Source organism: Rhamphochromis sp. 'chilingali' (genome assembly GCF_963969265.1).
Source record: "Rhamphochromis sp. 'chilingali' genome assembly, chromosome: 11".
NCBI lineage: Eukaryota > Metazoa > Chordata > Actinopteri > Cichliformes > Cichlidae > Rhamphochromis > Rhamphochromis sp. 'chilingali'.
In genome coordinates this window covers 20,654,841-20,667,817 of record NC_137938.1, presented here as the reverse complement: position 1 = coordinate 20,667,817, position 12,977 = coordinate 20,654,841, and the positions used below count along the sequence as shown (strand labels likewise).

At 40.6% G+C, this 12,977-nt stretch overlaps 1 protein-coding gene across 1 annotated transcript; it reads right to left on the bottom strand.

The window, feature by feature from the left end:
- Nucleotides 1–1,732: 1,732 nt before the first annotated feature.
- LOC308405223 (RNA-binding protein 12B-like) lies at nucleotides 1,733–12,243 on the bottom strand. Its single transcript, XM_080895699.1, is given in 3 exon segments — nucleotides 1,733–3,548; nucleotides 3,550–4,039; nucleotides 12,082–12,243. Coding segments are annotated over 2 exon segments (1,905 nt in total). The 5' UTR covers nucleotides 4,018–4,039; nucleotides 12,082–12,243; the 3' UTR covers nucleotides 1,733–2,111.
- Between the last annotated feature and the right edge of the window lie 734 nt (nucleotides 12,244–12,977).

Sequence of the window (12,977 nt, the reverse complement as noted above, 5' to 3'; positions counted from 1 at the left end):
GCGCGGTCCAAACCGAAGTCAAAGGTGCATGTTGCCGTCTACTGTACCGGCGTGAGAATGCTCAGGCAAAGTTCTAGCAGAGCCTAACCATTAGTTGACTTGCTAATTAACCAGCCTGTATCCTTAACACATTTACAATCTTCTCCAAAGTTACATTCATCTAGAGTTTTTTCCCCCACAATATACAGTTTTATATTGTGTGTGTGTGTGTGTGTGTGTGTGTGTGTGTGTGTGTGTGTGTGTGTGTGTGTGTGTGTGTGTGTGTTAATATTTTCTGCTATGCCTAATGATAATACAAAAAAAAGAAGAACAAATCAAAACAGAGATCCGGCAATCAGATGAAATCTGCCCTTTAGGTATTGTGAGTGCAGTGTACTTTGGTGTAGTCTGCTGCGGGAGCAGCATTGGAGCTGATACCAGCAAACTGAATAAACCGCTCTGCAATTTTTTATGGAAGCCCATTTCCACCACTAAAAAAGGAAGAAAAATAAGTATCGATAACTTGAAATTTTGAGTTATCTTTCTCAAATCTTTGAGTTATTTTCTCAAAATTTTGACTTATGAACTCAAAATTTCAAGTTAGCTCTGCCAAATTTTGAGAAAAGTGAGTCAAAATTTTGCGTTACTTATCTCAAAATTTTGAGTCCATAAGTCGAAATTTCAAGAAAGATAACGCGAAACTTTGAGTTATGGATACTTTTTTTTGTGGCGGAAACGGGCTTCCAAAGACAGCAGATCACTTTCTCTAACAGGCTGATTCAGCTCTGATGGCACAAGGACAGATAAAGGAAATCTTTCATATCACTTGTGATCAACCTCAATAATTTAAAGTATCTGTCAGGCACAGAATCATCTCCTGCATATTATCATCATCAGTAATATTATTATTCATTGCAACTGCTGTGCCAAAAGAATTAAAAGAAAGTATGGGATAACAAAAGTATTTCTCTTTCCATCATCACATTAGTGCAGTTCAAATTGTTCCAGTGGATGACAAAAAAACTGAATAGGCAGAACAAAAAGTAATCAATCAAATAGACTATGATAAACAACATCAAATAAATGAAGCATGAAATATGTTTATCAAAGGACCAAGGTCTCTGTTATTGAGATTTTAACCACTGTGTGATGCTCTCTAACAAGGCCTGCCTTTTTGAAATTTTAACTGGTTGTTTGACTCGTAGGAGCCGCAGTGCGCTCCGGGGTTCGCGCCAGCTGTGCACCCATATCATGTGATGCTGAACAGAGAAGCCTCAGAAACAGAGGCACTCGATTAGTGGCTGATACAAATAGAAATTGGCTAAAACACATGCTCAAAAGACTTCGTTGGGGGATCAGACTGTTAGTCTTGTCATTTTAAACACTTCCCGAGGCGCTGCATTCGCTATCATTTGTGTTTTAGAGCTCTCCCACAACTCTTCGCTAACTATGTGAGCGCATTCTGGCTCGTTCGTACCACCATTCACTCATGCTGAAGCTAGGGCGCAGCAGTAGCGGAGCAAGCAATAGTTTTAGACAGGCCTCTATAGTTATTATTTCAAACCTGTCAGTACACCATATTCACCACTACAGATGAGTAGTGACCATTTAAACGGTGGTCGTATTTAAGGTTTTGTTCTTTGAAGGCTGCCTACAAAAAAATAAAATCAATAAAATGCAGAATATCATAACAGGTCTTTGAGGGGAGAAAAAAAAAATACATCACTGAACTCGAAATATTTTTTATTTATTATTTATCTGTATCCTGCAGATCCTAATTTAATGTTAACAATTCAAAAGCATCCATTTTTATTTTAAAATGACAAAAAGACAGTAAGATGAAATGGAATACACACTATAACAAGTTCAATCAAAAATTGAAATAGAGTATTGCTTTTAGCAGATAAAACAAGGCTAAATTAAATACATGCAAGCTAACTTTATAGTTAGAATCATAAAGCCACCCCATATCAACAGCCCCCAACACCCTCCTTTTCCCCACCCTACATAAAATTAAAAAAAACGAAAAAAAATGAAAAAAACAACAACAAGGCAGTGGTTTTTCAAATCAACATTGTTTACATTTCCAATTACACCTGGAATTTTAAGTGCAATGAAAAGCAATTTTACTTTCACACAAGGAGTAGCTTTATTTTTCTCTGCCCTATTGGTCTCCCACCTAGTTCTTCAACTGCCGTTAAAGCCTCTCGACGAGACTCAAATACCAAAGTAGCAGAGCCTTTAGGTTTTCCACTCTGGTCATACTGCAGTGACACAGATCCAGGTATTATACGATACCCGTAACAAAAATCGTAGATTTCTTCACTTCTGATTTGGAAAGGTAGGTTGAGTAACTGAACACAGGTGGGAGCGTCAAAAGGCTCCACAGGGGAGCGAAAACTGCCACGAACTCCATTGCCCCGGTCTTCTGGAGAACGAGACCGCGCTGCACGAGACTCATAATCAATACTTCCATGGATGCTATCCTGTGCATTAGTTACTGGTATACCCCCATCACGAGGAACCCTGAAGTCAGGATATGAAGTGTCACCAGTGAGATAAGATGCTTCGCTGCTCTTGCCCGAGTACTGCTCCCCTCTCAGCAGTGGCTCTTGCACCACTGGTGGATCAACACCCAACTCCTGCATCTCAGAACGTGTAATGCATTTTAGTATGACTTTTGACCCAAGAAACCGTCGTCCATCGAGAATGAGTGCCCTCATAGCCTCCGTCTCAGATCCAAAGACCACCATAGCTTGTCCAACCCCAGCACCTTCTCGGTCCTGCAGCACACACACATTGTCCTCTGTGATATTAAACCCAAGGAAGAAGTCGATGATCTCAACTTTTCGTACATCGAATGGCAGGTTTCGCACAAACACACATATCTTCTCTGAGTCATAAGGATCACTGGAGTAAGATGCAGGCCCCTCCCGAAACCTTTCAGAGTTTCCAGAAGGCCGGACAGTGGTACCTTGAGGTTTCAGAAGGGCAATCATGTTCTCCCTCGAAACTGGACGGGTATGCACTAGTCGATTGAAAAACTGTCTTTTTTCATGAGCTAAAGCTTCACAATAGTCACGCAAACTCTTGAACAGCACCAGTGCAGATCTTTTTTGTTTCCCGTCAGAGTCAATCAAGTGCAGGATCTGGTCATCCCCAAGTTTCGCATTATGAAAAAGACGTTTTATATGTTCTTTTTCCGCTGCAAATGACAGATTTTCCAACAAAACACAGTACTCCCCTTCTGAAGGAGCAATGTGCCTCTGAGCCACAGGTGATCGTGACCTTACACGGTGCTGTGGATCCCTCTGATCGGGAATGGGTGATCTCCCCCTTTGGAAACTGCCACCTATTACAGCTGTTGGCATTCTACCAGTAACCCGATGCCAATCATTCAATGTTGTCGTGGAGATCTCAATATACCTTGCGCCAATGTATTCCCGATCTCTCTTCAACCCTTCCATTGCATCCTCTCTTGTTGCAAATTTGACAAAACCTGTTCCATTGTTTAATCCTTGGCGATTTTTTACTAAAACAACTTCATCAACAACTAAACCACCAAAAAAAGTCACAAATTTCCTTTTCAGTGACAGAGAAAGGCAGACCTTTTAGAAACAAAAACACATCATCTGTGTTTGGGGCCCTCTGGAGCAGGGGTGGAGGACTGTCACCCGATCTGCTGGCTGATCTCCTGCCCATCTCTGGCTCCATAGATCTGCGAGGATGTCCAATGTCATCTTCAAGCCGCCTTTTCTGATCCCTCTCCACAATTTTTGTTGTTCTTTCGAGCATATTCTGAAACTCTGCTTTACTACTTAACAGGAATGTAACAGGTGAGCCTCTAATGACACCACCTGAACGTATCATGGCTCTTCTTGCATCTTCATCTGAAGCAAAGATAATGAAAGCCTCGTCTCGCTCCCCACCAATTATATGCACCCCTCCATCAGGAATTTTGAGGCCAGTGAAGAACCTGCGAATATCCTCAGAACCCGCTGTGACTCTCAGGCCCTGTAAACGGATGACGACCGCCATGCTGAAGCACAAACAACAGCACCTGTAGACAGAAGGATATAGAATAATATTATTGCCAACAGAGCATCTGTAGCTCTGTGCCAATTTCCCGGCATTTCACTGTACCACCATGGAATCTGAAAAGCAATGCACTCTCAGGGGCAGATACACCATTTACACCAATACCCAAAACGGTCAATTTAAAAAAAAAAACACACACACACAAGACTGCCTAATAAGAACTGCAGAGGTTAATCACAAATCCACCTCACATTCTAAAGAGCCAAGCTTCAAAGCACAAAACTAAAGGCCTTTACGTTGAAATTGCAGCAAAATTAAGGAACTAAAACACAGACCATATTAAAACTAAAATTCTGCTCACTATTTAAAATATTTGACTCAAGTTCCCACCAAATTGACTTCACCAAAAACCCAAACAAACAAACAAAAAACATCGGTGGCACAGTGTTCACCAGCAAATGAGGGGGGAAAAAATAAAAATAAAACCATACTGGTTTCAATAACCGAGCAAGATTAGTTCTGAAAGATGCCAAGCTGAAAATGAAACCACCTCCCAAAGAAGAAAAATCCTCAATATAGTGAGTCCACTTTCAAGTTTATAAATAATGTCCACTTATTTAGCCAAGTGATCAACTGCAGAACAGCCTCGATGACCAGTCATAAATCCAGCTGTGAAATCTGCGCTTGGTGGGGGGGTAGGGAGTAGTTCTTCATCTGGCACTGTCATCTTACAGAAAAAAATGACAAGATCACGCTTAACAGCAAATAACATCTCCAACCGTTAACCTTTGCTCCATCTGTTCCAGACATGATCAAACGCTGCTCCAAATCAGTCTCAGACTTCACAAGAACATTAAGCTTAGGGCTGCTCAATTAATCGAATTTTAATCAGATTACGATCTGGGCTTTCAACGATCATTAAAAATGACTGAGCCGATTATTAGCCCCTCCCTCGTGCTTTACTCTCGCGCTGCTCCGTGTGGCGAATCCAGCGCACCTCTCTGCATTTCTAACACGTGTCACAACAATTAAGAGCAGCCAGTGTTGCCAATTTAGCGACTTTGTCGCTATATTTAGCGAGTTTTCAGACCCCCTTAGCGACTTTTTTTCTAAAAAGCGACTAGCGACAAATCTGGCGACTTTTCTGGTATTATTGGAGACTTATTTATGACGACTTTTTGACGTGAAAACGCGCATCGCTCTTACTCTCAACAAGCAGCGGGTGCTGCCGTGGGCACCTCACCCGTGCCAAAGCTCTCCCAGGCGGAGGATAGTCCTCCCCCGCTGTTATCAGGGCAGGAGATGTTCACACCCATGCGTCCAAAGGACAAATGAATCGCGCATGAGTGAAGCCGCTGCTCCCGCACTGAATGTAACGCAGTCAATTCTTCTTTTACTGTTATGCTGTTTTCTATGGAACGCCAGGACTGCCATAATGAATTAATTAAATACACCATTAAATAATTAATTAAATGTGGCAATAATTAATTAAAATTGGAATTAATTAATTAAATAAATAGTTATGACACATGTAATTAATTAATTATTGACACATTTAATTAATTATTTATGTATTTCACATTTTAATTAATTATTGACACATTTAATTAATTAATTATTGACACATTTAATTAATTATTTATGTATTTCACATTTTAATTAATTATTGACACATTTCATTAATTATTGACACATTTAATTAATTATTTAATGATATATTTATTTATTTCATTTTGGCAGTCCTGACGCCTGGCTCTCATCATGAAATAATTTTATCTGTCAGCCTCACCCATCAAACTCAGGGGGCGGGGTTAACGCTGATCGAGTCAAAACCATTGCTTTGGCCTGGTGGCCATTGTTTCTAGCACACAACAACCGGCATGTGGAAGCTAACAGAACTGAGCTTTGATTTAATAAATCACCAAATGAATCCAAGAAACGAGCAAACCTGTTCCGACAATTTGAATTTGTATTCCCTCAGCTGCAGACTCGCTGCTGTTTAAATGTTTGAAAAGGAAGATTAGATATAAAAAACGTCAAACATAGACTCAGTCTGCCTTCACATTTGATATGAGGCCAGCACGTATAGTGGCCTCAGCAGGCTATTACTGAAATACACGTGCTATATCATAAACTATGATATAAACAGGGAGGTCCTATTAACATGTTTAGTTTTAAAGGACACCTTCCTGCCTCTAGTCTCATTCATGAGCAGTATTAGTTTTCTTCTAACATCCAGAAGTCTGCACAATGTGTTTCATAGTTTGTAACAAGCCTTTGACAGGTAAACATAACATGACCGAAAAAGCAAAAAAAAAGAAAAAAAAAAGAGAGAGAGTGTTGACATAAGAAGAGAAAATTCTCTCAATTATGGAGACAGACAAATGGTTCATTTATGTTTGATGTGTGTTTATTCCTCCCTAAATATCGTCGGTGAAGTTCGCCATGCATGTCAGATTTTCCTGCGCATTTTTATACCTCTGCCAACAGAGAGAGAGAAAAAATCACATTCTAACAGACAGCTGGTGCTTAGAATACAGTTGAATAACTATTAAAAAACAGATGATATTTAGATGATAGTTCAGTCTAACACATGTGCCAGTGAACCATTAAACGTCTGTGAAACTATGCAGTTATGAAACGTAACTTTAACCTCAGCCAAACCGATTTGCTCAGTTGTAAATAAAACAGCGAAGTAAACGTGACCCGACAGACAGAACCTGAGTGAATGAAGTCCAGCGTTTAACCACTGAGAGCTAAAACTCAGCTGAGGTTTGAAAGCTGTGTGCCGGTGATTGGACATCAGCCGCTGATAAAGCTGTTCGCCTATAAAGTGCTCTGTAAGGAAACGAGCTCCAGCAGCTCTGCGCTCGGGGAAAATACTATATTTACTTATCTTGTGCAGAAAAATGCGCTGACATTGCATTATATCGAGCACCGGCTGCCCAGTTAAACTGTGACTATCACCAAGTAACTAGGCGTGTTTCTTGAATTAGCAGCAGGTGTTAAACAGCTGACAGATGAGGAGGAGGATGCATGCAGGTAAACTGAGGGTCTGTTGAGCTGATCGCTGGTTTCGTGAGAAAAATGTCAGCTCGTTCTTTATGTTACAGAAGCACAGAGACACAAGACCAGGCGGAAAGAGACGATCGTTCGGTGAAAATGAGAATCTGCGAATGCAACATGTGGAACACGGAGAGTGGAATATGTAAACAAACCGGTTAACGTAACCCCCTCGGTGCACTCTGCATGCTAACTGTTAGCAGAGCTAGTGAAATCTCTGAAAACATCTGAGCACTTTTGCAAACATGTTCTATGTTGACAACCTGACCAGACATACGTCGCGACATTCGCGGCTAAAACACTGTTAAAAGTGTAGCTGGTGACAGAAAAACGGGGTATTTTAAAACTACACCACCACCATTGCTGCTTGTGATTTGATCTGCATTCTGGGATAACTGGCTGCCCCAAGTCTACACAAGCAATCGATTTTCTAGGATCGACCTGTTTTGACTTACTTTGCACGGCAACCAATCAAATGTTAGAGAAGCTGCATGGGCAGCGTTAACCCCGCCCCCTGAGTTTGATGGGTGAGGCTGACAGATAAAATTATTTCATGACGAGAGCCAGGCGTCAGGACTGCCAAAATGAAATAAATAAATATATCATTAAATAATTAATTAAATGTGTCAATAATTAATGAAATGTGTCAATAATTAATTAAAATGTGAAATACATAAATAATTAATTAAATGTGTCAATAATTAATTAATTACATGTGTCAATAATTAATTAAAATGTGAAATACATAAATAATTAATTAAATGTGTCAATAATTAATTAATTACATGTGTCATAACTATTTATTTAATTAATTAATTCCAATTTTAATTAATTATTGCCACATTTAATTAATTATTTAATGGTGTATTTAATTAATTCATTATGGCAGTCCTGGCGTTCCATAGTTTTGTGGATCACAAAGTTTAAAACTACTTATAAACAAACACTCTCACACACAAAGTAACTCCACCAGAGCGCCAATTTCGGGTCACTTTTGCCAGTCCAGGCCCGGATAAAGGAGCAGGGTTGGAACTGTGACATTAAAAACAATAATTGTTAAAAGAAATTTAATTTGTAGTTCTAAATAAATTCTAACTGCATTTAGGACGTTTTTTACTCACTTTATGTCTCTTCCACGATGTTATTTCTCTCTCCAACAACGTAGGTTACAATTACATTAGCATGACCAATTCTACAAATTAAGCGATGACGTCATTTGGCGACTTCTAGCGACTTTTAGGACAACCAATAGCGATTTTACTTACTGAGGAGTTGGCAACACTGAGAGCAGCGGTTCCCAACCTTTTTTGCGCCACGGACCGGTTTATGCCCGACAATATTTTCATGGACCGGCCTTTAAGGTGTCGCGGATAAATACAACAAAATAAAACTAGTACCGGTACCGAAAAAAAGAACATTTATTCATAACACACGTGAAAAGACCAAGGAAAACTGAGTAAACGATAAAAACGATAACAAAATAACGCTGAAAACCGATAAAAACCCTGAAAACTATACATTTCACACCTGAGCCTCAACTCTCGCGGCTCGGTACCAAACGACTAACGGACCGGTACCGGTCCGAGGCCCGGGGGTTGGGGACCGCTGATTAAGAGGACCCGAGGGAAGCTCGGAAAGCTAAGCAGAAGTTATTTGGAGAGGAGAGTGACTGCTGTTGGTTTAAAAGAGAGGTAAAAAAAAAACTTCAGTGGTGTGGAAACATTATGGGTTCGCGGAGTCAGACGTGGATCAAGTAGACATAGTGTGTAAACTTTGCTACAGTGTCGTAGCTGCACCACAGAGCAACACTGCAAAGTTCAGTGAACAGATGTTTACATTTTTCATTTGTTTTTTATATTGCAAACATTTGCACAGTTATCCGTATTTGCACACTATTTTATGACAATCTTTAAAGTCATTATTCAATACATTGTTATTGTTAAATAAATATCGTCAAATAATCGAGATCTCAATTAATAAAAAATAATCGTGATTATCATTTTTGCCATAATCGAGCAGCCCTAATTAAGCTGCACATTTACACCACGTGAAACCCTTCAGTATTGCTTTAGAGCTAGGAGTATACCAGTGTGGTCATAGCTCAAAGCAGCATTTTCATTTGTTTTGGGCAAAGAAGTCCTTACTTGACGTTACTTACAATACCCAAATGTATCAATTATGTACATTTTAGCTTCAAAGCTGTGCAAAACACTCCAATGTTTCAGAAGTTAATAACTGACTGCTCATAAAAAGCTAGTTAAAAAAATGTTTTATGCTTCAGCCACCACAAAGTCCACCTCAATTCATAATTAAATGAATTTGGATCTTCTTATAAGCAAACCTAATTAGATGGTGAAAATTCACACTCCTTTGTTCACTCCTTTTTTTGTGTTACCAGTTCAGATTTCCTGCTTTCAAGCTGGTCGGACAGGTCGAGCTAGACTGTTGTTTCTGATGAAGCAAAGCAGGAAAGAAAAAGACCTCAAAGAAATCAGGATGTTGTTCTTCTTCAAGGTTTCTTCACTACATTGCCGCCTTGATCCAGCTTCTCCCAATGATTCCAAAACGTGCAGTTTATAGCAGCAATGGCTGTATCAGGTAAAGGAAATAAGTAAGACTTTGAGCCAGTCGCTCATACAGGGAGTGCAGAATTATTAGGCAAGTTGTATTTTTGAGGAATAATTTTATTATTGAACAACAACCATGTTCTCAATGAACCAAAAAAACTCATTAATATCAAAGCTGAATGTTCTTGGAAGTAGTTTTTAGTTTGTTTTTAGTTTTAGCTATTTTAGGGGGATATCTGTGTCTGCAGGTGACTATTACTGTGCATAATTATTAGGCAACTTAACAAAAAACAAATATATACCCATTTCAATTATTTTTACCAGTGAAACCAATATAACATCTCCACATTCACAAATATACATTTCTGACATTCAAAAACAAAACAAAAACAAATCAGTGACCAATATAGCCACCTTTCTTTGCAAGGACACTCAAAAGCCTGCCATCCATGGATTCTGTCAGTGTTTTGATCTGTTCACCATCAACATTGCGTGCAGCAGCAACCACAGCCTCCCAGACACTGTTCAGAGAGGTGTACTGTTTTCCCTCCTTGTAAATCTCACATTTGATGATGGACCACAGGTTCTCAATGGGGTTCAGATCAGGTGAACAAGGAGGCCATGTCATTAGTTTTTCTTCTTTTATACCCTTTCTTGCCAGCCACGCTGTGGAGTACTTGGACGCGTGTGATGGAGCATTGTCCTGCATGAAAATCATGTTTTTCTTGAAGGATGCAGACTTCTTCCTGTACCACTGCTCGAAGAAGGTGTCTTCCAGAAACTGGCAGTAGGACTGGGAGTTGAGCTTGACTCCATCCTCAACCCGAAAAGGCCCCACAAGCTCATCTTTGATGATACCAGCCCAAACCAGTACTCCACCTCCACCTTGCTGGCGTCTGAGTCGGACTGGAGCTCTCTGCCCTTTACCAGTCCAGCCATGGGCCCATCCATCTGGCCCATCAAGACTCACTCTCATTACATCAGTCCATAAAACCTTAGAAAAATCAGTCTCAAGATATTTCTTGGCCCAGTCTTGACGTTTCAGCTTGTGTGTCTTGTTCAGTGGTGGTCGTCTTTCAGCCTTTCTTACCTTGGCCATGTCTCTGAGTATTGCACACCTTGTGCTTTTGGGCACTCCAGTGATGTTGCAGCTCTGAAATATGGCCAAACTGGTGGCAAGTGGCATCTTGGCAGCTGCACGCTTGACTTTTCTCAGTTCATGGGCAGTTATTTTGCGCCTTGGTTTTTCCACACGCTTCTTGCGACCCTGTTGACTATTTTGAATGAAACGCGTGATTGTTCGATGATCACGCTTCAGAAGCTTTGCAATTTTGAGACTGCTGCATCCCTCTGCAAGATATCTCACTATTTTTGACTTTTCTGAGCCTGTCAAGTCCTTCTGTTGACCCATTTTGCCAAAGGAAAGGACGTTGCCTACTTCTTCTTCAGTCAAGTTTAACGGCAGCTTGCATCCAAAACTGTTGCATTACTGCCATCTCCTGGCTGTCAACCGTCCGTCACTAGGACGTTGCCTAATAATTATGCACACCTGATATAGGGTGTTGATGTCATTAGACCACACCCCTTCTCATTACAGAGATGCACATCACCTAATATGCTTAATTGGTAGTAGTTTTTCGAGCCTATACAGCTTGGAGTAAGACAACATGCATTAAGAGGATGATGTGGACAAAATACTCATTTGCCTAATAATTCTGCACTCCCTGTATGGTCCTTATGCAGGAGCACGCTGAAGTCACTGCTCAGTTCAAGATCATTAACCCAAAGTGAAAATTACAGGACCTTTTACCACCAATATCAATGAGAAAACGAACTAACATGGTATCTTGATGAGTCGCCTTCATGCACGGCAGGGAGATCTCAGAATCTTTGCAAACTGACAGTTGCTGTCAACCAGAAATCACCACCCATGCATCACGGGAGGGGGGCACGACCAACGACAGAGCCTTAACTGTTCCAGGTTGGCCATCCACGTAGAGAGAAACCCCCAACATGTACAATAACTTGCTAAATGACTTAAATGTGTCTCCAACGTGCACCTAATCAAAAGCTCAGTGCTCCAAGTACATAACAACCACGTCGCCAATACTGAATCGGACATGCCCCCGTTAGCCGCATCGTTGACAAAATATACACGTAAAATACACGCAACCTGCACACATCGTAACCTTGTATGCCAGCTGAGATTAGCTAACGTGGATTGTTCCCCAGGTTGTTTCTGGCACTTCAAACGCCTCTGCCGCTGAAACCAAGAACAAAATGTCGAGCTGAGCTGCACTCGTCTTTGTACCCAGCTAGGCCTGTAGCTTTAGCGTTAGCTCGTTTATCGCCCGAACCCGGCCAGCAGCAATGACGACGTTTTCGTTTTTTAATATTACCACCATACTGTCACATAACCAACGTCAGAACTTACACAAAAGGCAACCAAAGACTCTCGTTAAAATATCGAGAGCAGTGGAGATAATGAGAACAATAAAGCTCGGGTACGTCGCTCTCACGGCACTGTTTCAGGGGAAAATGGCCTTCTTCTTCCTCCTTTTAAATTTTTATTGCCAGTTGACAAACAACTGAATGGTGCATTACCGCCACCAACTGGTATGGAGTGTGGTCTGAAACGCGAAAGTGGGAAAGTGGCCTTCTTCGGCGCCTTTTTTTCTTCTTCCTCAGGCGGCGCGGTCCAAACCGAAGTCAAAGGTGCATGTTGCCGTCTACTGTACCGGCGTGAGAATGCTCAGGCAAAGTTCTAGCAGAGCCTAACCATTAGTTGACTTGCTAATTAACCAGCCTGTATCCTTAACACATTTACAATCTTCTCCAAAGTTACATTCATCTAGAGTTTTTTCCCCCACAATATACAGTTTTATATTGTCTGTGTGTGTGTGTGTGTGTGTGTGTGTGTGTGTGTGTGTGTGTGTGTGTGTGTGTGTGTGTGTGTGTGTGTGTGTGTGTGTGTGTTAATATTTTCTGCTATGCCTAATGATAATACAAAAAAAAGAAGAACAAATCAAAACAGAGATCAGATGAAATCTGCTTTTTAGGTATTGTGAGTGCAGTGTACTTTGGTGTAGTCTGCTGCGGGAGCAGCATTGGAGCTGATACCAGCAAACTGATTAAACCGCTCTGCAATTTTTTATGGAAGCCCATTTCCACCACTAAAAAAGGAAGAAAAATAAGTATCGATAACTTGAAATTTTGAGTTATCTTTCTCAAATCTTTGAGTTATTTTCTCAAAATTTCCACTTATTTTCTCGAAATTTTGACTTATTAACTCAAAATTTGAAGTTAGCTCGGCCACATTTTGAGAAAAGT